The sequence below is a fragment of the Heloderma suspectum genome, chromosome 10 (assembly GCF_057233095.1).
Source record: "Heloderma suspectum isolate Gila_16-S chromosome 10, 16-S_ref, whole genome shotgun sequence".
Classification (NCBI taxonomy): domain Eukaryota; kingdom Metazoa; phylum Chordata; class Lepidosauria; order Squamata; family Helodermatidae; genus Heloderma; species Heloderma suspectum.
Genome location: NC_139467.1, coordinates 1,238,389 through 1,264,844, shown reverse-complemented (window position 1 = coordinate 1,264,844; position 26,456 = coordinate 1,238,389). Strand labels below are relative to the sequence as shown.

At 56.6% G+C, this 26,456-nt stretch overlaps 2 protein-coding genes across 14 annotated transcripts; both read left to right on the top strand.

Moving 5' to 3' along the window:
• Nucleotides 1-116: 116 nt before the first annotated feature.
• Nucleotides 117-9,509, top strand: SHKBP1 (SH3KBP1 binding protein 1). 11 transcript variants are annotated; one of them, XM_084814482.1, is made up of 18 exons: nucleotides 117-398; nucleotides 593-646; nucleotides 1,431-1,476; nucleotides 1,601-1,674; nucleotides 1,862-1,920; nucleotides 2,143-2,223; nucleotides 2,369-2,539; nucleotides 4,417-4,507; nucleotides 4,622-4,812; nucleotides 5,290-5,405; nucleotides 5,896-5,983; nucleotides 6,150-6,266; nucleotides 6,574-6,744; nucleotides 6,835-6,990; nucleotides 7,064-7,160; nucleotides 7,559-7,737; nucleotides 8,240-8,372; nucleotides 8,618-9,509. In XM_084814482.1, exons 1-18 carry the CDS (start codon nucleotides 271-273, stop codon nucleotides 8,961-8,963), a joined length of 2,298 nt encoding a protein of 765 aa, XP_084670608.1. In that variant the 5' UTR covers nucleotides 117-270; the 3' UTR covers nucleotides 8,964-9,509. The 11 variants fall into 11 exon arrangements, with proteins under 11 accessions (XP_084670608.1, XP_084670607.1, XP_084670602.1 ...); XM_084814481.1 differs by having other exon boundaries at nucleotides 8,615-9,509; XM_084814476.1 differs by having other exon boundaries at nucleotides 6,574-6,990; nucleotides 8,615-9,509.
• Nucleotides 9,510-9,738: 229 nt separating this feature from the next.
• On the top strand, nucleotides 9,739-21,752 carry LOC146337392 (uncharacterized). Of its 3 annotated transcripts, none has more exons than XM_084814484.1 (3): nucleotides 9,739-9,898; nucleotides 14,691-14,797; nucleotides 20,031-21,752. In XM_084814484.1, the coding sequence occupies exons 1-3, from the start codon at nucleotides 9,826-9,828 to the stop codon at nucleotides 20,226-20,228; spliced, it is 378 nt and encodes a 125-aa protein (XP_084670610.1). In that variant the 5' UTR covers nucleotides 9,739-9,825; the 3' UTR covers nucleotides 20,229-21,752. The 3 variants fall into 3 exon arrangements, 2 of the variants coding, with proteins under 2 accessions (XP_084670610.1, XP_084670611.1); XM_084814485.1 differs by having other exon boundaries at nucleotides 20,034-20,322; XR_014784952.1 differs by lacking the exon at nucleotides 9,739-9,898 and adding an exon at nucleotides 12,726-13,037.
• The last annotated feature ends 4,704 nt before the right edge of the window (nucleotides 21,753-26,456 follow it).

Below are 26,456 nucleotides of genomic sequence, written 5' to 3'. Positions count from 1 at the left end.
AATCGGCGGGAGGAAAGGGGGCGCAGCAGCGAATAGCGAGGCGGAATAGGCGGGCCCTCGCGGCTTATTTTCGCAACTTGGCACCGCCCTGAGGAGCTTCACCCAATCGCAGAGCAGCGGGGGAGCCGCTCTAAAGCCGGCGGGTCGGAATGTCCACGCCGCCGGACGCCCGCGAGTCGGCGAGGGGGCGCCTCGGCCTGTTGGTTCCCGGGAGGGCGGGGCTATATCGCCTACGGCCAATGGGGCAGGGACTCTAATAGGCCGTGTCCAATGGCGTCGCCGCGGAGGCGGAGCTACGCGAGGGCCGGGACGCGGAAACCAGCCGGGCGGCTGGGGCTGCGCCGGGCGATGGCGGCGGCGGCGGCGGAGCTCGTCCGGCTCAACGTGGGCGGCCGAAGGCGAGTGGCCCCGGCGCCTCCGTGGGCCGCCCTGGCCACGGCCCGGGGCGGCGCCGCGCATCGGCGTTGCTGTGGGCGCGGCGCCCGCCCGGGCTGCTGCCCCGAGGCGCTCGCAGCCTGCGCTTCCGCGGGGGCGCCCGGGCGGAGGGCGCGAGCGGCCCGGCCCGGCCCGAGCTCACCGCCTTCTCTTGCAGGTTCAGCACCGCCCGACAGACCCTCACCTGGATCCCGGACTCCTTTTTCTCCAGGTGCCTCCGGAGGGGAGGGGAGGGGAGGGGAGGGGAGGGGCCGGCGGGGCTTCCGGGGAACCGGGGTCGAAGGTGGGCGGGGGCCGCGCGGCCCGCCTCATCGTCCGGCCGCTGCTGGCCAGGCCCGAGGGCGGCCTGGGGCCGAGGCTGCGCGGGAGAGCCCTGCCTCGCGTGCGGGAGGCCCCCGGCGCGACGCCCGCGCGCTTCCGGGAAAGGGCCCCGGGAGGAACCTCGCCGCAGCCCTCGGGCCCCTGCTGCCCGTCCGTGCAGGCAGCGTTGTGCTGGCTCAGTTTAAGGCGGCGCGCTGCGTCCCTCGGCCTCGGGACAAAGCGTGGGCGCGGGGTGCCCGCCGGCAGCTCCCCCTTCAGCTGTGGGGGCCCCGCTTCTCCAGAGACATGGGCCAATTTCCACGGTGCGTTTTTACGGGGAGGTGGGAGGCTGTGCAGCTGAGCTGGGAAGCAGCCCGTGTGTGCTTTGGAAGGGAGGCGGGGAAGCTCCCGTGCCGCTAGGCGAGTTGGGCCGCCTTTCAAGCCGCAGCTGGTCGGCCCCTGTGTGAACAGAGTGCTGGACTAGATGGACCCTTGGTCTGACCCGGCAGGGCCCTTGTGTTCTTAGCGTCTCCGTGAGTTCTTTTACGTACCCCGCCCCTGTTTTGACCTAGAAACAACATAATTCAAAGGTAAGTAACGCACAGCAGCACTTCCCTTAGCCCCCTGGCCAGCCTCAGTTACCTGACTCAGCAGCAGCAGCTCTGGAAGCTCACTTCCCTTTGTCTGACTTGCAGCCTCCTCAGCGGCCGGATCTCCACCTTGAAGGATGAAACGGGCGCTGTGAGTGGCTGAGGTCCTTTTCTTCTTTTCTGTCTTACCTGCTTGGCTTCCAGAAGCCAGGCTGAGGGTAGGGAGGGTGTTGTAGGCACACTCCCTAAACACAACCCTTTTTCTTTCTACCTAGATCTTCATTGATCGGGATCCTGATGTCTTTACCCCCATCCTAAATTTTCTCCGAACAAAAGAGCTCGACATCAGGTGTGATATGAGGATCCAAGCAGTCTCCCTCTAGGCTTGAGGCTAGGGAAGGATGTTTCCCCAGGGATGGATGGGAGGACTGTAACTCCAGCCTCTGTCCCTCAGCTGTCTTCTTGCCTTTTTGTAGCTGCTAGTGTAATAGCAATCTGGGAAAAGCTCCCTAACACCTCCCATTTTGTGCCCTCAGGAGGACCAACATTTCGTTGCTGCTGCATGAAGCGCAGTTCTACGGGATCACTCCACTCGGTATGTTGGGGGATCAGACTTGCCAGGGCAGGAGTGCAAAGTCTGGGATGAGGGGAGAGGTGCCATGGCTCATGGTGCCTCGGTGCTCTGGGACTGCTCCCTGTCTCAGCCCACCTTGGACTCTCAGCCCAATGCTGCACTCTGGTTTGCAGCCAGGCTGTGTGAATGCCTTTGCTTGGTCCTTGGGTGGCTGATCCCTTGCCTTGGTCTCATTCTGCCTAGTACGCCACCTGCAGTTGCAGCAGGAGCTGGAACAATCATCTTGTGGGAGTGTCTTGTTCAACGGTTACCTGCCAGCACCAGGTAGGCGGCAGGCAGAAGGTGGGAAGGGAGCTGACTCTGCTGCGCCTGTGATCTGGGCGGGGGCGGCAGCACAGGTGCTTGGGACTGTGGCTGCTGCCCAGTCGCCCCTTGCTCAACCAGCTGCCTGCCTTCCTCTCCCCCACAGTGTTCCCTGCCAAGCGGTGGAACCGCCACAGTGTCACAGGGGCACGTTTGGCTGTCCGGCCAGGACACCTCGTGGAGCGGGCCCTTGTGCGCCGGAGCAACACCATGCCCCCCCACCTTGGAAATGCCGGGCTTCTGGGGCGCCTGCTGGAGGAGAGGGGCTCAGCAGCAGGTACGTGCCCCGTGGGACAGGGCGCGCGCCTGGGCGCAGGAAGGCGCGTGTGTGAGCCTGGAACCCGCGGAGGAGTCGTACTGGCCGAGCGTGCTCAAGCAGTAACGGGAGCGAGGTTGCCGATAGCAGCCCTTGGTCCCCGTGGGCGGCGCGTTTTCCAGTTCCACTCTGTGTGTTGCAGAAGTACTGCAACGATAGCACCGTCTGCTTGAGCGAGTCCAAGATCATCTGGTTGCTGAAGAAGCAAGACATTTGGATATCTCACCTGTTAAGGAAATATCCAAGGCAGGTTAGGTTGAACAGTCAGGAATTTATTAAAGCACAGACACGGCTGTGGAGAGTCAGCGGAACCGGGGTCTCTCCAAATACAAGGAACAGAATGCATTTATACAGACTGGTAGAGAACAAAGAAAATGCACTGTGCAGCGTCACCAATATGCGGATGACACGTAACTCTACCTCTCATTTAAATCATCGCCAAGGTTGGCTGTAGAAACCCTGTCCAAGTATCTGGAGTCGGTGAGCGGCTGGATGGGAAGGAATTAGCTGGAACTGAGCCCCGACAAAACCGAAGTACTTTTGGTGGGAGACAAGGAGAGGTTGGGGAATGTTGACCTGGTGTTGAATGGGGTGCAGCTGCATCATTTTAGACTCCCAGCCCACGGAGGCCCAGGTGTCAGTTGTGAGCTGGGCAGCACTGTACCAACTCCATCTGATATAGTGACTGCACCCCTCTCTCCCTAACCATCTGCTCCCCTCAGTAGTTCATGCCCTGGTCTCCTTTCGCCTAGACTACTATAATGCGCTCTATGTGGGGTTACCCTTGAAGATGGTTCAGAAGTTGCAGCTGGTGCAGAACACGGCAGCCTGCCTGATTAAAGGGAGCCGTCAGTGAGACCACATCACTGCAGTGCTGAAGGACTTGCACTGGTTACCAGTTGTTTTCTGGGCCCAATTTAAGGTGTTGCTATTGACCTTTAAAACCGTATATCGTTTTGGCACAGTCTACCTTAAGGAGTGCCTCCAGCAACACCAGGGATGCCGCTCAGTGTGATTGGCCTTGGGTGGCCTTCTGTCTGTTCCATCAGCCAGGAGAGCTAGGCTGGTGAAGACTAGGGAGAGGGCCTTTTCTGTGGTAACCCCCACTCTGGAATTCCCTCCCTAGTGGCCTCTGCCATGCCCCCTCTTTGATGAGCTTCCGCCGGGTTTTGAAAACCTGGCTGTTCAGGCAGGCATTTGGGGTGGGTTAGGGTTTTGTAGAGCAGTGTTGTTTTGTTTAGTTGATCACGTAAATCTGTTATATTTTGTGTTATTTGTATTGTATGCCGCCTAGAGTGGCTGGGTAGCTGGCCACGTGGGCAGCTAATAAATCTATGAAATAAATGTGCATGCTCAAGAGCTAATTTAGCTCAGCAACACTTATCAGCACAGCTGTCTTCTTATCTTCAGGGATGAGCTCCTTTGGTGGATAGGAATTTCTTGCTTATAATGAGCCAGTTACAATTACCTTTTCATGGTCAGACGCATACACATTCTCTCAGTCCCATCAGGCACCTTGCCTGAACCAAACTACTTACAAGGCCTAGTCAGGCGACTTTCACACTCCCTCAAGGTGGGGGCATGAAGGATACCATTATAGGGTTTCTGTACCTCTACGCCAGCTGAGAATGGGACATTTTTGTAGCCTGGGATATGAAGCTTACCTCCTAATAGATACCATCCCAAAGCAAGTGGAGGCCCAGATGGGATGGAAGTTGCCCTGTGGAAATCATGTTGCCCCTTCAGCCTCAGCTTTGGGAAGGAGGATTTCTAGTCACAGCCTGGCTGGAGAGGGTCCTTACTGAGAACCTCTGTCTGTGTTTGCCTGTTTCCCCCAGGAGCTCCCAATGACCCCGGCGTGGTGCGCCTTGTCTGTGGCCATCATAACTGGATCGCTGTGGCCTATGCCCAGTTCCTTGTCTGCTACAGGTCAGTGGCCAGTGGGGTCTCCCCAGTTAGGGGATGCAGCTGGATGCTTTCTGGGAGCAAAGCATGGTCTGGAGAGCTGGTTCCCACAGCCTGACAGGTCTCTCTGCTCTGCAGGATGAAGGAGACGTCTGGCTGGCAGCTAGCATTCTGTAGCCCCCGGCTGGACTGGGTGATCGAACGGGTGGCACTGAATGCCCGGGTGCTTGGCGGCTCGCTGGGCGACAGCGATAAAATGGTGGCCGCTGCATCCTGCAGCGAGATCCTCCTTTGGGCTCTCCAGCCCGACGGGAATGGCACTGAGATTGGTGAGGACTGGCAGGGTCCCCAGCAGAACCCCCTGTGCTTCCAGAGGGGTCTGCGTGAGGCTCCTGCAGGGCGAGAGCAAAGCCCCAAGCACTCTGGCACCAGCGGCGTGTTCTGGAGAGCCCTTGGCGGCAGTTTAGTGCAGGGCTGCGTAGCATCGCCACGCTCCTGGGCACGGGATGTCATTTCTAGGAGCTTCAGCAACTGGCCCTGCTCTCCAAGGGAGGCTCAGCCAGCCCCAGGCCTTCTGCCTGCCGGAGGCGTCCTGGGACCAGTGGCCACCGGGGAAGTTGGGAGGGAGGGGTGCATGACGGGTGTCTCCGCACAACGCGCCATTTGCTTATGGACCTGCTTTGGCCTGATCCAGCCGGGATCTTCCCTGGGGGCCACTGTTAACAGAACGCTGGAATGGATGGCCCCTTGGGTCTGATCCAGTGGGGCCCTTCTGATGTTCTTCCAATGTTCTGTCTCCCTGCTAGGTGTGTTCCACTTGGGAGTCCCCGTGGAGGGTCTGTTTTTTGTGGGCAGCCAGCTCATTGCCACCAGCCACACGGGCAAGATTGGCGTCTGGAACGCAGTCACCAAGCACTGGCAGGTGTGGGTGAGGGAGAACAGGGGCAGCACAGCTGTGTGTGGATATGTTGGGGAGGGGGGATCTGATCCCAGAAGCTTGCTCTGCGATTGGAGCTTGCTGGCAGCACCAGGCCCAGGGAGAGGGGGGATGCTGCCAGATGTGCTGGGGGCAGCACAGGGAGAAGAGAGCCGAGGATCAGAATTGATGTTGGGAAGCTCAGCACCAGATGCCATTTCTGGGCAGCATCCCATCGTGGGCCGCTCGGAGGAGGCCGAGGCAGGCTGCCTCTTCCCACAGTTCTTTCTTCCCAGTACCTATGACGTAGAGGAATAACAGCAATTCCTTGTGGCTGTGTCCTCAGCCCCTCCTCCCCAGGCCCATGGGTGTGCCAAGGGGTGGGCTCTCCGCTCTGGCGCCTCCTTCCCTGCTTTCGGGAGAGGAGTGTGGGGCAGCTCCCCAGCCTCCCGCCACAGCTCAGGTGCTCTTCCCAGCTCTGCCTTTTCCTCCACAGACTCAGGACGTGGTCCCGATAAACAGCTACGACGCAGCCGGCGCCTTCTTGCTCCTGGGGTGCAACAACGGCTCCATCTACTATGTAGGTGCGTGAGGGGACCTGCGGACTCCAGGTCAGGCCGGTCTGCCCTGGCGCTGAGGCCCAGGGGCTGAGCCAGCATGTCAGGGGAGGGGGGTGGAAGGGGGAGTTGGCGGAGTAGGTTGTGAGCCAGGCCGCCAAGTGAGCTGAGCGCCTCCCTCTCCCCCCAACAGACGTGCAGAAGTTCCCGCTGCGCATGAAGGACAACGACCTCCTGGTGACAGAGTTGTACCGCGATCCCTCTGAGGACGCCATCACTGCACTCAGTGTCTATCTCACACCGAAGAGCAGTAAGGGATCCTCCCCCTGCAGAGCTGGGGGGAAGCAGAGCTTGGGGGCCAGTCCAGGTGTCCTGTCTCCCATCCATTGCTTCTCGGAAGTGGGGATCAGACCCAGGAAGGCAGGCTCCCCTGCCCCGCTCTGTCTGGCTAGGCACCCCGGGTCCCAGGCTGCCAGGCCTCCCTGCCCTGCCAGAATTGCTCCCCCTGCCCGCCAGAGGCTCTCCGCCCCTCCTTGGCCCTGGCTTCTCCCAAAGCCTGCCCTCACCGCTGCCCCCCCACAGCTGCCCTTGCATGCAAATGCCGCTTCCTTGCACAGGCAACAGTGGGAACTGGATTGAGATTGCCTATGGCACCAGTTCGGGAACGGTGCGGGTGATCGTCCAGCACCCGGAGACGGTGGGCTCTGGGCCGCAGCTCTTCCAGACCTTTGCCGTCCACCGCAGCCCAGTCACCAAGGTGATGCTCTCCGAGAGGCACCTCATCTCAGGTATGGGCCTGGGGGCGCCCCACAGCAAGCGGGCTGGACACAGAGTGCTCCTGGCCCCATGCTGCTCTCAATTTCCCCTCCCCCTCCCAGTCTGCGCTGACAACAACCATGTCCGCACGTGGACGGTGACACGGTTCCGTGGGATGATCTCCACGCAGCCGGGCTCCACCCCACTCGCCTCCTTCAAGATCTTGGCGCTGGAGCCTGCGGACGGGCACGGCGGCTGCAGCGCTGGCACAGACATTGGTAGGTGGGGGGAGGGGCGGGAGGGGGTCTCCCCTTGGGCCTGCCAGGCCCCTGAATCTCCCTGCCCCCGCAGGCCCCTTTGGGGAGCGGGACGACCAGCAGGTGTTCCTCCAGAAGGTGGTGCCAGATGCCAGCAAGCTGTACGTGCGGCTCTCCTCCACAGGCAAGAGGTGGGTGTGCCGTCGCTGGGGAGGGGCTCCGCCTCGCCACAGCCAGCATCACTCTGTGGGCCGGGTGGGAGCATTGCCGCTCTGCAGGCTGGCCACATTTGGCCACGGGGCCATCTTTTAAGAAAGCTGATCTGCCCGCGTGTGGCCCGAGGCCTCCAGTGGCGTGGCCTTTCGGGGTGTCGCGTGACTGGAGCCTTCTGCTGCTTTGGGCTTGCAAGAAGGCCTGGTGGGCCTTATGCGTGCTGGGCCCCGGGGCGCTGCTCTGCTTCCCCCTCCACCAGCCTGCCTTGTGGGGAGCCCCGCGGGTGCACGCGCCCCACAGCTGTGAGCCCAGCATCTCCCTTTCTTCATCATCACCGCCGCCGCCACCACCACCACCACCACCACCACCACCACAGGATTTGCGAGGTGTGTTCTGTGGACGGCGCTCCCATCACGGCCTTCATGGTGCAGGAGTGTGAGGGCTCCAGCCGCATCGGCTCCCGCCCACGCCGCTACCTCTTCACTGGCCACAGCAACGGCAGCCTCCAGATGTGGGACCTCACCACTGCCATGGAGAGGGCGGGCCAAGCACCGGGTACGAGGGGGGCGTGGTGTGCAGGGGAACGGCCCTGGGGGCAGCCCGGGGCTCTCCCTTGGTCAGGCCGGGCCCAGCTCCCGATGACTGAGGCTGGCTTGTAGGCCCTTGCCGGAGGACACCAGACCACGAGAGTTGCTCAGCGCCTTTCTCAGGCAGGCTCCCTTCCTCTGACAGCTAAGGAAGGATCTGATCAATCCCTGAGGGGGAATATGGGGCTGTGCAGAGGTCCTTGGACTGCACCTCTCATCATCCTTCACCATAGAGCATGGTGGCTGGGGCTGATGGGAGCTGGAGTCGAGCGCTCTCCACCCCGGTCTTGGGTAGTGCTGTGTCTGGCCTGGAACCTTTCCAGCTTTCTCCGGACCAGGGAAGGAATGTTGAGCCTGGCCCAGGCCAGGCCGTGGCGCCACCTGGTCTGTGAACTGCTCCTGGCCCAAGGTGGCCGAGGGGCTGCTGGCCAACAAGCGTGCTCCCTCTCTGCCCCCCATGCCTCCCACAGGTAGTGGCGGCCTCTCGGCAGAGGAGCTTCTCCAGGAATTGGAGCAGTGTGACCTGGCGCTCTCCCGTGGCCTAGAGACAAGTCTGGCTGGGTCTGCCAGCCCCTCGAGTACTGCCAGGGCTGCCAGCACCAGGTAGAGCCCGGTGGCCGCGGGGGGGTCTTAGGGGGGCCCATGACCCCGCCCCCTGTGAAAGCTGAAACTCCAGAGTGGCGGCAGGCCCGGGGGTGAGCCCAGGCAGGAGGGGGAGGGACCCGGGAGTTGCTGGCTGTGGTCTGCCCCGCCCCCGCCGGGCTCTTCATACCTGGGCTTGGCCCTTGCCTGGAGGACAGGATGGCGGCCTGCTGCCACCTCTGACCCACTTGTGATTCCCCCAGCAGCCTCCAGCTCCACGATGTGGACGGCACCCGTGAGAGGCCAGCCAAGGGCTCCCCGGCCCTCCCTCTCCGCCCGAGCCGTGAGAGTCCGCAGCGCGGGGACCTGGACAGGTGGCGCCAGGGTGGGAACTTTGTCCAGCGCTGCCAGGAGCTGGCCCGTTCCTCCGAGCTGGCCCTGCCTGGGGGCCAGGGCACCGCCCGCTCCCAGCAGCTGGGGGCCGGGGCGCGGCGCAGCAGCCCCTCCACCAGCACTGCAGCCCCAAGAGCCCCCGGTCGGGGCCCTGGCGCCCTGGTGCCTGCCCCCCCGCCGGCCCCGCCCAGGGTGCGGCTCAGCGAGCCCTCCTTCTGACCCGTCCGGGCCTGGTGAAGGGCCGGCACCTCTTGTGACTGCGGGGCCGGCCCTGCTGCCAGCTGGGCCCTGGCCTGGATGCAGGTCTGTGCCGTGGCTGTCTGAGCGTGAAGTAGCTGGGGGTCCCCATGCTGCGCTCCCAGGGCCTGAGGCCGGGCAAGAGCCGTTGGACTTGCCCTGCGGGCGGCTGGCGACACCACTTGGCCCTTTCCTCTGACAGGCTGTCCTCCTGTGTCGCTTCCATGCCCTGCGAGTCCCCCCCCTCCTCCCACCTCTCAGGGTCTCGTGTCTCCCAGGGTGCTGGATGCTTTCGGGGGGGGGGGGGTTGCAGAAGTGTGGGCAGCTGCTGGTCTGCACCAACATTCATGCGTGGGGCGTGGCTGAGAGCTCCTCTGCAGAGGGCTGCTGGTGCGGGACTGCCCCCCCCCACCGAGAAGCTAAAACTGTTTGTGAGCAGTGATGCCGTGGCCTCTGTGGCACTGACGTGTTTCCCTTCTTCTTGTGTCAGTCTGAGAGTGGCAATAAATAAACGTGGAAGGAAGCCCCTGGCTACCTGCTGGACTGTCTGTGGGGTTCTGAGGGAGAATCTAGGACAGAAGAGGGGAAGCCCCATCTGTGTCTTCAGAAAAGAATCTCAAGTGCCAACGCGGTGCTGAAGATGTCGGGGCCTGTCAAGATAAAGCACAAAACACTGACGGGGCTTTTCTGGGCCAAGGGAGTAACAGCAATTTTGCTTGTCTGTGTGAAAAGGGCCACACAGTGCGGGCTGGTTGTCACCTGTTGGGCTGCTATTAGCTGAGCTGCAGTGTCACAGAAGCCTAGAGATCAGAGCTCTGTTTAGCTTGAGTATACTGAACTGAGCATGTGCAATTTCCAAGCATGCCCACTTGAAGACCTGTGGAGCGCCAAGATGAGATGGGGACAGAATGCTGAAAGTAAGTGTTGGGGGGGGGAGCTGGCTTCCAGCCAGACACCCGGGGGAGCCCCAGATGGGGGGTGGGGGTGGAGCAGCATCAAGGGGGAGAAACGCTCCACAGGGGCACAAAGGAGCAGGAGTGGAGATGAGGCATGTGAGCAAACGCTGGATGTGGTGCAGCTGTTGCTTGCCCTCTTAAAGCTGAAATTTTCTGGGCCCTGTGGGGGGCAGGGGTGTGAGGGTGGGGGGGCAGTTGCTTAGGAAAAGGTAGCTGCCTAGCAGATTTGTGGCTCTCAGGAGAACTTTCTTCCCTCCTGGGTTCCTGAAGGCCTAAGGTGGTGTTGCTGCTGCTGATCAGAGCTGCCCCCACCTTCAGTCCTCTCATGCCCTACTGCAGTTTTGTTGTGGGTTTCAACTTCTGGAATAAGCTTGAAATCCTAAACTGTTGTGCCTCAGTTTCCTTTCTTAGCCTGAATGGTAATTCAGGGGGGAGTCTTGCTACTTATCTCAAGTCCCCCCCCCCCAATGTGTGCAATTTTGCCTCCTTGCTGAACCGACGGTACCTCCAAGCCTTCCCAGAGAGACGTCGTCCCAGACTAGGGTGGAAGCAGGGCTCACTGGGAGAGCCCGGGCCCAGTTGCATGGCCTGCCAGGGGAGGGGGGCCTTCCATGCTCTAGGAGAGGAGAGGGCATCGCCCGCCCCCTTCGGGCGTTGGTTCCATGAGCTCACGCATGCACCAGCGGTGCACCCCCGCTCGCCGAATATGTGCGTGTGCCGCAGAGGCGTGAGAGAGACGGCAGGGGCCGGGCCCTTGCGCATGGGGGCTGTCCTTGAAGCCCTCTCCGCCCCCTGTTCTTTGTGAAGCAGCCCATGGCCTTCCCTCCCGTGCGGGGGAGAGGGAGACCTCGCACTGGCCATTTGCACCAGAGTCACCAGAAGTTTCAGAAGCCGAGGGGCTGTTCTGGCTGGGGGAGATTTTCGGAACTGCCCGTGGTGCCTGCTGGGCACAGCAGCTGTGCTCGGTTGTGGGGCTCATGTGAGTGCCTGGACACACGTGGCGTTGGAAGGCAGGTGCATGTTCGGCGCCAAGGCCGGCCGGCTGGCCTGCTTGCTGCATCCGGCGGCCATGCCCAGGAGGGGCTGTTTCTGTCCACCTTCTTATGAACTGTGGTGCAGCCCGGCCCTCTCGAGCTTTCATGCTCCCTCACCCAAAGGGGACAATCCCCTTCTAGTGTCTCTGCCCGAGCCCTAGTTCTGGCCATGTACCAGCCTGCTCCTGAGCCACTGGCTCCTGTTCAGATCCGTCCTGGGGGGCTGCAATCCTGCCTGCCTTGAGAGGTGCTCAGACCTGTCAAACGGGCCTTGGGGGGGGCATAAGATCAACATCCCCCTCTTTGTTCCATATGAATGTGGAACCTGCCCTAGAGCTGGCAGAGGGATACCAGCGGGGGACCCTGTCTCCCCAGGGCCTGAAGAGCCAGCCCCGCCCCCCGTGAGGTGCTGTGTGGCTCAGCTCCTGCTCATGCCCCTGGGCGCCCCTCCCTCCCCGCTGCGGAGGCGTTGGTAATTTTGGCAGAAGCAGCGCTGTCCAGGGACCGGGGGGGGGGGGCAGCCCCTGGTGGTCGCAGGCAGCCGGGGACTCGCCCGGCCTGCAGCTCTGACCCGGCTCATCTGACCCCGCCACTTGCTCTGTCCTGCGTGCTCTCCGTGGAGCCTCTCCAGCCGCCCGCTCCGGGCCTCTGCGTGCGTGTGAGCATGAGCGCCCTACAGAGAATCCGGCGCCAGCTGGGCTGTCTTAGAACCTTCCATCCGCCGTCTCTTCAGTCGTGGGCCCCCCTGCTTGAACCTGTTTTTTACTTAGCCCAGAACCAGAATAGTAAAGAGCTGTGCTTCTGAGCATGTACAGAGTGCTTCCCCCTTCCCACTGAATGATCGCCACCTGTCCCTGCATGTGTAGGAATGACGGCGAGTGTGTGTGGGTGAAACGCTCCAGCTTGGAGGGGGCCACGCTGGAGCCGAGAGCGCTGCTGCGTGGGAGTGCGAGGCGGAGAGAGGGAGATGCTGATGGCGCCTGTGACACCAAGGCGGTCTTGGCCAGCCAGCATCAGGCCCAGCTGAGGGAAGGCTCTTGTGGCTGCCTTCGCCCTGCCCCAAGCAGCAGGGAGAGAGGGGTGGGGTGCCAGCCAGGGCCCCAGGGAGGGGGAGGGATTGGGTCCCCTTGGGTCTGGCCATGTGGATGCCCGGTGGGAGTCCTCCTCTGCCCTGGGCCTAATTGCCGGGGGCGGGGGGGGGGGCAGAGGAAGCTGCTGTGGGGATGTGCAGGGCCTGCATCACAACAGCTCTCCTTTCCCCAAGCCAACGTGGTGTCTGATCTCCATGGGCCACTCCCCCCCCGCCCCCTCCTGCTGTGTTGCATTGCATTGTAAACATGGCAGCGAGATTGGCGAAGTGTCTGCCTCAGAGATGCCTGAGCCAGTTTCTCGCTGTGGGGTGTCGTCAGTGTGATGCCACCCCAACTCTAAGGGGGGGGTCCCCCCACTCCTTCCACTGGGAGGCATCTCTGGCTGGTCATGATGCAGGATGTAACTCCTGGAGGCGGTTGCCTAGCAACTGTCTCTGGCCGATGCACAGGCGCTCAGCTGGCGAGGAGCGATGGGGGGGTGGGGGAGCCCCTGGTTCGCACCGAAGAAGCATCACAAGGCAGAGGAGCCAGTGAGGTGCTCGCTGGAGCCACCTGCCAGGGCTGGGGTAAGTGAGGAGCCTGGAGGGGGCAGACCTGGCCTTTCCGCCCTCCCGCTGCCAAGCAGGATAGGGCACCGGGTGGCACTGCCAGCGATGGAGAGGAGGTGTCGTCGCTGCCATTCTAGGTGCTTCCATGGGGCATAATGGCTGCGTGGATGTCCTCGGGAGCTGCTGCAGCCGGGGGGAGGGGCTCTTGATGGGGCACAAACTTTGGGGCTCTGGCCAGCAGGCAACAAGACAGGCTAGTTGCCCACGCCTGCCCGCCCGCTTTAGTGTGCCAGCTGCTGCCTCTCTCCCCCTCCAGGCCAGCTGTGCTCGGAGACACGGCAAGGGGAGGGCACTGGTGACCAAAGCCATGGGTGGCTGTGAGCGAGCGGAGTGCAAGAGCAACACCCCCGAAAAGGCCACTGCACAGGTATGGGGAGGGGGGACGGCAGCACAGGAGGCGGCAGGGGGGGGTGGCAGCAGCAGTACATGGCAGCCATTGGCAGGGGCAGCAAGACGCAACAACGCAAGATTTTCACGTGGCTGGGTCATAGCACACAGCCTGCAACATGACAACAGTGCACAGAGAGGCACAGGGCTCTGATGCACATCAGTGGATTCACAGAGCACATCCTTCTGCTTGATCCAGACCATGATGTGTCCATAGGCAAGATGCACATCACATTTTGTTGAACTTGTGAAATAACTGTGAACATGTGGGTAAGGCATGCAATATTGTAGTGGAAGCAGCTGCACGTGTGGACAACGCGAGGGACTGTCTCACACACGCACGCGTGCACAGCTCCTTGCCTACATGCGCACCATGCGGGCACAAAGGGAGAACAGCCCTTCCCACAAACAGCGCAATCAGCTCAGCACACTCGCTGTTCATGTTTGCCATGCGCTGGGTGGGAAGGGGAGCATATACGGGCCCCACAGCTGCAGGACACCAACCATGGTGGGCAGTTGAGAGGGTTTATCCTGCCTTAGCCCTGAGAAGCTTCGGTAGCTGGCAAGATTGGGAAACTGTTTGCTGCTACACAGCCAGCAAGTGTACACTAATGTTTGCTATAGCAAGCTGGTGTGGTGAAGCAGTTTTTGGAGACTCGCAAAAGACACATGGGGGGCGCCCTACGGCTTTGTTACTTATTTGAGGCCGAGCAACATACACTACATGCAGATAGGAACAGCCGCAGATTGTGATGTGCCACATATGTGCCTTAAACACACAAATGCTGCCACCTGTGCCGTCACTAAAATTCATCATTGCAGCCATGCCCACACAGGTCCTGTCCTGCATGCAATACCCCTGCACTAGAAAAGTTTGTTCCAGAGGCTTATACCCTGGGGTAGAGTTGGCCTTTGCAGACATAACTTTCCCCTTATGTGTGTCTTCCATCACTCCTCATATACTTGGCCCCCCCTCACTTCCACCCCCCCTTGTCCTGCTGTGGGAAGTATGGCACAAGGGATGGGGCCCTTTCTGTGGTGGTGCCAAGAGATTGGCACTGCCTGCCTGAGGACGTTCCCTGGCCCCCATTGCCACTTGCCTTTCAGCACTCAAAGAGTTTTTCCAGCAACAGGCATTGTTAGGTGCTGCCTTGTAAACTGGGTTTTGTTGCTTTTGATAAGTGTTGATTGTATTTTTAATGTTCTTTTAACTGTGGGCCACTTTGAGTATACTTTTGTATTGAAAGATGGGTTCTGAATGGTGGTGGGGATGATGTCTCATCAATGTACACAGCACTTTACAAAGTACAAGTGGACAGGTTCCTGCCCCATGGAGCTTGCCATCTAATTGGACACGGGATACAGCAGAAGAAGGGGGGCAGGAGTAACGGGGGGCACGTGCCTTCTCACAGTGGTGCATAGCAAGGCCGGCTTCCAGTCGGGGGTAGGCGCTGATGACTTTCTGCCCCAGGCAGAAGATGCTCCATACACACTGGCTCCCCTTTGCGCGCTCAGGCCGCCCCCGTGCACACCCCTGCCTGTTGCTCAGCTGGTGGGAGCCCCCTTCCTGACTGCTGCCCCGTCGTGAAGCGCAGGCTTGGTCCGAGATTGAGCTGCTGTGTTGTCTCCCCAGCGCCCAGCAGCCAGGGCCGGCCACCACTGAGCCCGCCGAAGGCCTGCAGAGCCCCCACACGAAGCGCAGCCCATGGGACTCTCTTCCCATTCCTGATGCAGTGCGTGGTAAGCCTCCCCCACCCCTAACTGGCCGAGAGGAGGAAAGCTGCTCTGGGAGGGGGTCTGCGGGTTCTCGGGAAGGTGCCCCGGTGCCCTCGGAAGGACACATGCAGGGCAAGGCATGATGGATGCCATGGCACTGCTGGTGCAGGCAGGGATAGGGTGGGGTGGTGGGGAGGGAAGGATTGGGGGTGATGGGGCATTTACAAAACCACTGCAGCCTCCCCCTGGATGAGCATCCCGTGCTGTGCTCCACCAGTGCGGAAGGCAAAGCCACAGGCAACAAGGGCAGCCTTCTTGGACTGAGGTTTGGGAAAACTGGCCAGTGATATTTTATCAAACATGTTTATTTAGGAACCAAGATTCTCTCAGAGAGAGTCCTGGGGATTCTGCTCCAGCTTCACTTCATCTGAGCGGCATCACTCCCTCCCCCCGCCCCCCAGTGTTCTGTCTAAATGGTTGGTTTGGATCCAGGTGCCATTCTGGCTTCCAGAACAGCCCCCAGGTTCAGGGTCAGGACAAGCCGGCCGCTCAGCCAGGTGGCGGCAAGTGTATCAGGACCACCGAAAGCTTGGCAGCATCGTGGAGCCCACGGTGCCCTGTGGGAGCCTCTGTGCATGCATAGCCATGCCCAGTCCAGCCTGGAAAATGAGCCAAGGCCCTCAGGGCTGCCAGTAGGCTCCACTGAGTCCCAGTGCCAGTTTGCCGGGGCTTCTGCCCCAGTGGGAGCACAGCGTAAGCCCAATTTCAGCACCATCCCCAATCTCCACAGGGAGGTGTGCATTTGCACGCTACGCAGAATCATAGAATCACAGAATAGTAGGGTTGGAAGGGGCCTACAAGGCCATTGAGTACAACCCCCTGCTCAATGCAGGAATCCAAGTCAGAGCATCCCTGAGAAATGGCTGTCCAGCCTCGTCTTGAAGGCCTCCAGTGTGGGAGAGCCCACCACCTCCCCAGGTAATTGGTTCCATTGTCATATTGCTCTTACAGTCAGGAAGTTTTTCCTGATGTTCAGCCGGAATCTGGCTTCCTGTCACTTGAGCCCATTATTCCGTGTCCTGCACTCTGGGATGATCAAGAAGAGATCCTGGCCTTCTTCTCTGTGACAACCTTTCAAGTACTTGAAGAGCACTATCCTGTCTCCCCTCAGTCTTCTCTTCTCCAAGCTAAACATTCCCAGTTCTTTCAGTCTCTCCTTATAGGGCTTTGTTTCCAGTCCCCTGATCATCTTTGTTGCCCTCCTCTGAACCCTCTCCAGTTTGTCTGCATCCTTCTTCAAGTGCGGTGCCCAGAACTGGACACAGTACTCCAGAGGAGGCCGAACCAGTGCTGAGTAGAGGGGAACTAGTACTTCCCGGGATTTGGAAGCTATGCTTCTATGAATGCAGCCCAAAATAGTATTTGCCTTTTTTGCAGCTACATCCCATTGTTGGCTCATATTCAGCTTGTGATCAACAACAATTCCAAGATCCTTCTCGCTTGTAGTGTGGTTGAGCCACGTATCCCCCATCTTGTAACTGTGCATTTGGTTTCTTTTTCCTAGGTGCAGAACTTGGCATTTATTCCTATGAAATGTCATGCTGTTGTTTTCTGCCCAGCGCTCCAGTCTATCCAGATCACTTTGAATTTTGTCTCTGTCTTCCAAAGTCTTAGCTATCCCGCCCAATTTGGTGTCATCTGCAAATTTGATCAGCATTCCCTGCACCTCCTCCTCCAAGTCATGAATAAAAATGTTGAAGAGCACTGGGCCCAGGACTGAGCCCTGCGGTACCCCACTCGTTACCTCTCCCCAGTTGGAGAAGGTCCCATTGAGAAGCACTCTTTGAGTCCGATTCTGTAGCCAACTGTGGATCCACCGGATCGTTGTTTCATCTAGCCCACTTTGAGCTAGTTTGCTCATCAGGATATCATGGGGCACTTTGCCGAAAGCTTTGCTGAAGTCGAGGTATATGATGTCCACAGCATTCCCACCGTCTACAAGGGAGGTTACTTGATGAAAAAATGAGATCAGATTCATCTGGCAGGACTTGTTTTTGACAAATCCATGTTGGCTTTGAGTAATCACGGCATTGTTGTCAAGGTGCTTCCAGATGGATTGCTTGATCATCTGCTCCAGACTTTTCCCAGGGATTGATGTCAGACTGACTGGTCTGTAGTTCCCAGGTTCCTCCTTTTTGCCCTTTTTGAAGATAGGGACAACGTTAGCCCTCCTCCAGTCATCTGGCACTTCCCCCGTCCTCCATGATTTCTCAGAGAGAATAGACAGCGGTTCTGAGAGTTCTTCTGCCAGTTCCTTTCTTACTCTCAGATGCAGTTCATCTGGCCCTGGAGATTTGAACTCATTCAGAGTAATTAGGTGTTCCTTGACCATATCGATCTTGCCTATCGATCTCAAGCTGCAATCCCGCCCCTTCAGCCTGTACGTCACCTTTGCCAGGGGGGTCATAGACCCTCTTTTGGGAGAAGACTGAGCCAAAGTAGGAATTGAGCACCTCTGCCTTTTCTTTGTCATCTGTTATCATTTTGCCATCTTTATTTAATAGCTGAACCACCATTTCTTTCCTCTGCCTTTTACTATGCATGTAGCTGAAGAAAGCCTTTTTGTTGTTTTTAGCATCCCTTGCTAACCTCAGCTCATTCTCACCTTTAGCCTTCCTGACGCCATTCCTGCAATTCTGTGCCATCTGCCTGTACTCTTCCTTTGTTACTTGGCCTTCTTTCCACTTCCTATATGTGTCCTTTTTTGTTTTCACATCATCCCTAAGCTTTTTGTGAAGCCACATTGGCTTCTTCTGTTGTCTTCCACCTTTTCTTCTTCTTGGAATTGTTTGTGATTGTGCCTTGAGAATTTCTTTTTTTAAAAGCTCCCACCCATTTTGGACTCCTTTTCTCGTTAGCATCACTTGCCATGGGACCTTGCTGATCATTGTTCTGAGTTTATTAAAATCAGCTTTCCTAAAATTCAGGGTACGCATTTGACTACACTCGGCTTTTGCTTCCCTTAGAACCAAGAACTCAAGTGCAACATGGTCGCTTTCCCCCAGAGTTCCTGTAACTGCTACTTGATCCACTAAGTCATCTCTGTTGGTTGGGATCAAGTCAAGGATAGCCGATCCTCTAGTTGCTTCCTCTACTTTCTGTAGGAGGATGTTATCCGCCACACAAGTCAGGAATTTCCTGGAGGGGCCATGTTTTGCAGAATGTGTCTCCCAACAAATATCGGGGAAATTGAAGTCCCCCATTACTACTACATCATGCTTCCTTAAAACATTGGCTATTTGCTTTTCCAAAGTTTCATCCTTGTCTTCTCCTTGATTGGGTGGCCGGTAGTAGACTCCAACCACCAGTTTCCTTTTATTCTTTGCTCCATTTATTTCAACCCAGATACTCTTGATGGGGCTACCAAGCTCCTCCTCCTGTATTTCTGTGCAGAGATATGTCTTTTTCACATACAGTCCAACCCCACCTCCCTTTCTGTTCCTCCTGTTCTTATTGAACAAATTATACCCTTCAATTGCTGTATGCCAGTCATGAGAGTCATCCCACCAAGTCTCAGTTATACCTATCAGGTCATAATTTCCCTCTTGTATTAAGAGTTCAAGTTCGTTCTGTTTGTTTCCCATAGTCTGGGCATTAGTATATAGACATCGCAGACCATGTGCTTCATAGTCTGGCTTTCTTCCTACATGTGTCTGAAGACTATTATTGGGCGCTATCAGAGCTGTTCTCTCCGTTGCAGTGCATGCGCCTACGTCCATTGTTACCCCCAACATTACATCTCCCCCGTAGGATTCACTTTAAAGCCCTCCTGATGAAGTTCTTCATGCTGTGGCCAAACACATTCTTCCCCTCCTTTGTGAGGTGCAACCCATCCCTAGCCAACAGCCCATCTTCCAGGAAGTATAGCCCGTGGTCCCAGAATCCAAATCTCTCTCGTCGGCACCACCTTCGTAGCCAGTCGTTCACCCGGAGTATTTTTCGTTCCCTTTCTATCCCTCTTCTAACTACTGGAAGGATGGATGAGAAAACTATCTGGGCCCTAAAGTTCTTGAGTTTCCTTCCCAAAGCTTCAAAGTCTGACGTGATCTCTTTGTAGCTCCACTTGGCGGTATCATTTGTTCCCACATGGCTGAGAAGAAAGGGATACCTGGCAGTGGGCTTTATGAGTGCAGGCAACCCTTCAGTCACATCTCTAATCTGTCCTCCCGGGAGACAACATACCTGGCGAGTCCATGGGTCTTCGTGACATACTTGGGCCTCGATCCCACGCAGCAAGGAGTCTCCCACTACTACCACTCTTCTCTTCTTCTTCTTGTAGGCCTGGGTTTCATCGCCTCTGTTTGACTGACCTTTAGCCTCTTGTTCACTCTCATGCAGGTTCCCCTGTGATTCTTCCTCTGCAGGCTGAACTCCAGTCTCATCCACAAGTACCTGGAATCGGTTCCACAGCTCCACTGCTTCCACTGGTGCAGAGTGGCGTCTAGTTCTTCTTCTCCTAACTGTCACCCTTTTCCAAGGAGTATCCTCTACTCCATTTTTCCTCACCTCAGCATTTCCCACTGCCTCATCTTGCTGTTGCTCTTCAAGCTTCTGGTCTGCCCTTTGCTGCTGTAGTTCCCCCATTCTGTCCAAGAACTCTTCGTGTTCTCTTATTCCCTGGAGGGTCGACAGTCGCCGCTCTAGTCCACTTACTTTTTCTTCCAGCATCAGTTTAACTCTCATGTCCCCCAGCCCCTGGGGAGGTTCTGCTCCTCAACCCTTGATCATAAGAGTCTGTTAGAATTGTAATGAAGGCTGAGCAAATCTTTTGTTTTTGCAGCTGTGGATGTTACAAAGGTTTGCCTTATTATTATTATTATTATTATTATTAACAATTCTGTACCACACCATAGCTTGGTTGAGACTTGCCTTAGGTTCAAGGGATGTCACCAAAACGGGGAGGGGAGGAGTCTGAGGAGGGCCGAGGGCCCCCCACTGGTACCTGCTGCTTAAGGACCCACAAACAACTGGAGCGGACACCCCGAGGGCAGCTGTTCTCCGGATACTTGGTGGAATAATTTGAATTACGATGTATCATTTTCTTTTATTCCCGAAGAAGGTAGGCTTTGAAATGCACAAAGCTTCTGGCGTGGGTATTTCAGGTATTGTTCCCCCGCCCCGTTCGGGGGGCTTGGCTACCTCCCTTGCCCTCATGGAGCCTCCTCCTCCTCCCTCCCCCCTCTTCTTTCCCACTCAGCAGGTTGACCTGAAGCTGCGGGTGGAGAAGCTGAACGTCACTATGGTGCGTGGTGTTGCCGGGGCAGACAAGGGGCCTGCCCTGCCCCGCGAGTCCAAGGAGGACCGAGAGGAGCGGGTCCTGGCCCTGCTGGGCATCGCGGGCACCGTCCTGAACCTGCTGGTCATCATCTTTGTCTACATTTACACCACCATCTAGCCCCCCCTCCCCCATCCTCTGGCTGGCTGCTGCCATCGGAGCACAGAGAGGTGGAGGTGGTGCAGCACTGGCGGCTGGACACACCTGGACTGGCCTGGGTCAGCTGGGCCCAGGAGGGACTCTGGGTTTGCCCACCTGGTGCGGCCCCGTCAGGAGCCTGCTGGGATTGTGGCCCTTTGGCGGGACCGGACAGCTCTGCGCCAGCCTCTGTGGTAATGTGCGAGGCTGCCAAGACGAGCCTTCCCAGGAGATGCGCTGCCACCTCCCTCTGTCCTGCCTGCACCTCTGGAGTGGGCCCTGGTGGGCGGGGAGGCCGGGGGCCGGGCCTTTGCGCCCGTCACCTGCAAACACCAGCAAGCACAACAGGAGGTCCCAGCTCCTGCCCAGGAAGCTGCCAGTGCCACAGAGGCTGGCACGGGGGGGGCAGGAAGCCTTCTTCCCAGCACAGCTGTCTTGATCAAATTTGACACCAGCCACACACACGCGCACCCCTCCCATCAGGGCAGCCTTCCCACTGCCAGCCCCAGTCCTGAAGTGGGCATCCTGGAGGCCAGCTCCTGAGGCCCCTTGCCAAGTCTGCCCCCTCCTGCAGCTCCCCCCACCCCCGGCAGCCTACAGCACTTCCTTGGAATGCTGCTGTAGCCTGAGATGCCCTTGATACATGGGGCGGGGGGGGGGGGCTTCTAGCTGGAATGAGCTTCCTTGTACACCCCCAGCCTTAATATGCTGCTCCCTCTCCGGAACATGCAAAATGGCCCGGCTCAAAGCAGGTTCCAGGGTGAGGGCGCCTCAGGCAGGCCTCTTAGTTCAGTGCTCTACCGAGCTATCCAGTGGAACTTGGCCCTGGAACAGCGCACCCTTCAGAGCCACTGGAGCCACGCATTTGGCCAGGGGAGGGGGAACATACAAAGCCAGCAGGAAGAGAGGGAGGCTGGGGGAGCAGTTCTCCTGGGATTTGTTCCTTGCCAAATTTCTGCTACTTTTCTGGCAAACTGGAGCTGCAGGTGGGGAAGGAGAGGAAGAGAAATAATTTTCACTGCTTTCAGCCTTGGCCAGAGTGTCCCCCTGCCCCCAGTCCGATTCTCAGGGGAGGGCGGTACAGAAATGACCCCCAGCAGTCCAGTCTGCAGGGATGTTTCTCTCGTCCTGGAATGCGCCCACACACCTTCACTTCCACTGCCCATGCGGATGTGGCAGGGGCGGAAACAGCCCAGGCTTTTGGAAGGTGCCGAGGTCCAGGATTCTTTTTTTAATACAACAACACAAGCCACCCCATCCCCACCCTGTTCTTCCAGAGTGAGTGTTTTGCTACAACCAACAGCTAAGACCAATTGGTGTGTGCGTGCGGGGGGCGTCTTTGCCTTTGTGCCAGAGCCACGCCAAAGGGGTGGGGGTCCCATGCTCTCGGTCCCAGTGCCACACCAAGCAGGGAGAGGGCTATGGTTTTCTAACAACCATGTTGTAATTGTGAAATTTTATATGCAACCAAATTTGAAATAATAACAAGAAAATACTTATGGATGTAAAGAGATGGTTAGCCCTTGCTTTGCTGGTAGTGGGTACGGCACTTGGCTACTTCATGTGGTGTGGGGGAGGCGGATTGTGGGGGGCGCTTTGGGCAACTCTCTGCACTGCCCATATGCCTGACCCTCGTTTCATGATGTACAAGCCACAAGCATCCCTCCACCCTGAATCACAAAATGAAGGCAACAGACGTACTCAGGAAGGGAAACTCATGACAGGGCCCATCAGGGCATGGTGCTGCTGTCCCCACTACCCTCTTCATGGGGTGCAAACCTGTTGTTGGGCAATACATTAGTCAAATCGGGTGACAGAATGATCATAGAATCCTACAATAGTAGGGTTGGAGGGGGCCTACAAGGCCATCGAGTCCAACCCCCTGCTCAGTGCAGGAATCCAAGTCAGAGCATCCCTGACAGGTGGCTGTCCAGCCTCGTCTTGAATGCCTCCAGTGTGGGAGAGCCCACCACCTCCCTAGGCCATGGGTTCCATTGTCATATTGCTCTAACAGGAAGTTTTTCCTGATGTTCAGCCGGAATCTCACTTCCTGTCGCTTGAGCCCATGATTCTGTGTCCTGCACTCTGGGATGATGGAGAAGAGATCCTGGCCTTCCTCTCTGTGGCAACCTTTCAAGTACTTGAAGAGCGCTATCCTATCTCCCCTCAGTCTTCTCTTCTCAAGGCTAAACATGCCCAGTTCTTTCAGTCTCTCTTCATAGGGCTTTGTTTCCAGTCCTCTGATCATCTTTGTTGCCCTCCTCTGAACCCCCTCCAGTTTTTCTGCATCCTTCTTAAAGTGTGGCACCCAGAACTGGACACAGTACTCCAGATGAGGCCTAAGCAGTGCTGAGTAGAGGGGAACTAGTACTTCCTGGGATTTGGAAGCTATGCTTCTATGAATGCAGCCCAAAAGAGCATTGGCCTTTTTTGCAGCCACATCACATTGTTGGCTCATACTCAGCTTGTGATTGACAACAATTTCAAGATCCTTCTCGCTTGTAGTGTTGTTGAGCCACGTATCCCCCATCTTGTAACTGTGCATTTGGTTTCTTTTTCCTAGGTGCAGAACTTGGCATTTATCCCCATTCAATGTCATGCTGTTGTTTTCTGCCCAGTGCTCCAGTCTATCCAGATCACTTTGAATTTTGTTTCTGTCTTCCAAAGTCTTAGCTATCCCACCCAATTTTGTGTCATCTGCAAATTTGATCAGCATTCCCTGCACCTCCTCCTCCAAGTCATTCATAAAAATGTTGAAGAGCACTGGGCCCAGGACTGAGCCCTGCGGTGCCCCACTCATTACCACTCCCCAGCTGGAGAAGATCCCATTGATAAGCACTCTTTGAGTCCAATCCTGTAGCCAACTGTAGATCCACCTCATCGTTGTTTCATCTAGCCCACTTTGAGCTAGGATATCATGGGGCACTTTGTCGAAAGCTTTGCTGAAGTCGAGGTATATGATGTCTACAGCATTCCCACAGTCTGCATGGGAGGTTACCTGATAAAAAAATGAGATCAGATTCGTCTGGCAAGACTTGTTCTTGACAAATCCATGTTGGCTTCGAGTAATCACTGCATTGTTTTCAAGGTGCTCACAGATGGATTGCTTTAGAATCTGCTCCAGAATTTTCCCAGGGATTGATGTCAGACTGACTGGTGTGTAGCTCCAAGGTTCCTCCTTTTTGCCCTCTTTGATAGGGACAACATTAGCACTCCTCCAGTCATCTGGCACTTCCCCCGTCCTCCATGATTTCTCAAAGAGAATAGACAGCGGTTCTGAGAGTTCTTCTGCCAGTTCCTTTATGACTCTAGGATGCAGTTCATCTGGCCCTGGAGATTTGAACTCATTCAAAGTAATTAGGTGTTCCTTGAACGTATGCCTGTCGATCTCAAGCTGCAATCCCGCCCCTTCAGCCTGTACTTCGTCTACGCTGGGATGGGAGTGGGGGTCATAGACCCTCTTTTGGGAGAAGTCTGAGCCAAAGTAGGACTTGAGCACTTCTGCCTTTTCCTTGTCTTCTGTTTTCATTTTGCCATCCTTATTTAATAGGTGAACCACCATTTCTTTCCTCTGTCTTTTACTATGCACATATCTGAAGAAAGCCTTTTTGTTGCTTTTAGCATCCCTTGCTAACCTCAGCTCGTTCTCAGCTTTAGCCTTCCTGACGCCATCCCTGCAATTCTGTGCTACCTGCCTGTACTCTTCCTTTGTAGCTTGGCCTTCATTCCATCCTCCTATATGTGTGTTTTTTTCTTTTCAGGTCATCTCTAAGCTTTTTGTAGATGAAACAACTATCAGGTGGATCCACAGTTGACTACAGAATCGGACTCAAAGACTGCTTATCAATGGGATCGTCTCAAACTGGGGAGAGGTAACGAGCGGGGTACCGCAGGGTTCAGTCCTGGGCCCAGTGCTCTTCAACATTTTTATTAATGATTTGGAGGCCTCATCTGGAGTACTGTGTCCAGTTCTAGGCATCACACTTTTAAGAAGGATGCAGACAAGCTGGAGAGGGTTCAGAGGAGGGCAACAAAGATGATCAGGGGACTGGAAACAAAGCCCTGTGAGGAGACACTGAAAGAACTGGGCATGTTTAGCCTGGAGAAGAGAAGACTGAGGGGAGATATGATAGCGCTCTTCACCAACTTGAAAGGTTGTCACAGAGAGGAAGGCCAGGATCTCTTCTCAATCATCCCGGAGTGCAGGACACGCAATAATGGGCTCAAGTGACAGGAAGCCAGATTCCGGCTGAACATCAGGAGAAACTTCCTGACTGTTAGAGCAATATGACAATGGGACCCATGACCTAGGGAGGCGGTGGGCTCTCCCACGCTGGAGGCATTCAAGACGAGGCTGGACAGCCATCTGTCAGGGATGCTCTGACTTGGATTCCTGCACTGAGCAGGGGGTTGGACTCAATGGTCTTGTAGGCCCCTTCCAACCCTACTATTCTATGATTCTACGAACTTGGCTAGAACATTTACCCCTGATATGTTCCGCTTGTTTTAATTGCAGTAGGGATCCCTTTACTCAAAGGAATGTTCCAAAGTGGCATCTCTTTCTTGCAACCTGATGTGGATCAGGCCGCCCTGCCACCTCCAGCTTGCCCCTCTGGTCGAGGACCACTCCCCACAGCAGTTCTTGCAGATCGACTTCCTCCATCTAGCATGCTGTTTTTCAAAGAGGGCTCCAAGGAGTCCTTGGCAAAAATGTGCCAGTTCACCGGTGGGCAACCTGTACCTGCTGGTTGCTGGGCAAAGAATGTTGGTATGGATGGACTTGAATCTGATCCAGCCAAACCCATCTTCTGCTGTTCCGAAGCAAGAGTGCAGTCTCAGGATCATTTAGCACAAAGAAGCAATGCACTAACTAATGAAGAGATTCTGAGTCTGCACTAGAGCCTTGTATGTGAAAGCACATCAGTGGAGCATGGTGTGCCAAGTAAAAAGAAAGCAGGCCATGCCACACGCAAGGCAGCCCTGCCCTGCCTTTCCCTTTCAGGTAATGCAAGGACCAAGAGGCCAGGCCAGGCCCTCTCACAGCCTGAAGAGTGCCTCCTTCAATGCCTCCTGGAATCCTCCGCAATGCGCAGGGATTCCATGGCAGGTGCGCAGGGGCTCCTTACTGACAAGCCCATCAGAAAAGCTTCTGTAATGCTAGGTTATGTACCCGTGATACCATACACATGACAGAAAATTAACATCTCTGCATATCATACATCCATGCCCAGTTCTAAATACTAACCAGGTTGCTAGATAGGAGCATCAAAAAAGGAAGTGAAAAGGGGGGGTAAGCCAGGTGTGTGGAACCTGTGTCCTTCCAGGTGGTGTTGGACTGCAGCTCCCATCAACTCTGATCATGGGCCATGCTGGCTGGGGCTGATGAGAGTTGGGGTCCAAGGACATCTGGTTGCCCCCACATTCCCCACCCCTGAACTAAGGGATGCCACCAGTCAGCCTTCTACATTTTCAAAGCAAACAAGCTGCTTTCTGCCTTCTGGCTCAGGCAACAAAACAGCCTGTTGCAAAGCGCCTTTGGCTACTGAGGCTGAAGAGAAGCAGCCAGATGGATCATCTGACTCCCTTGTAATGGTTTCAAATGGTAGCTGTGCTAGGACTGTCAGCACTGCGAAAGAGGGTTATGAGCAGCCAAATGGAGTGTAACTGCACTGCCAGATTCATGGGTTTCGAAGGTCCAGGTATGCAGCCTAAATGCATCCCAGAATCTGTGCAAAAATGGTTCTACCTAGTGCCCTGACAGTTCTCACCATGTAAGGGGGCAAGAAGCCCCCCACCCCCACATATACAGATCTCTGTTGGGATTGGTGCTTTCATACATGATTTGGAGCCCAGGGGGTGAGCAATGAGGGAGCCAAGTGTGTGGACGGCGTCAGTTATTGATGGTGAAATCTCCATGGCTGCAGAGCTCCAAAAAGATCTCTTCAAACCAGGGGACAAAATGGCAAATGTGGTTTAAAGACATTAAGCATAAAGTGATGCAAACTGGGGCAAAAACATTCCAAGCTTCACATATACGCAGCTGGGGTCTAAGCTGGTGAAAAATCAAATCCAAGATGGATCAAAGGAAGTCCTTCACACCACACGTGACCTACAGCACTCACTGCAGGGAGATCTAATGACACATGCTAGAAGAGATGGCTTTTAAAGGGATTTAGACACGTTTACAGAGGAAGAGGAGGAACGTCTGTC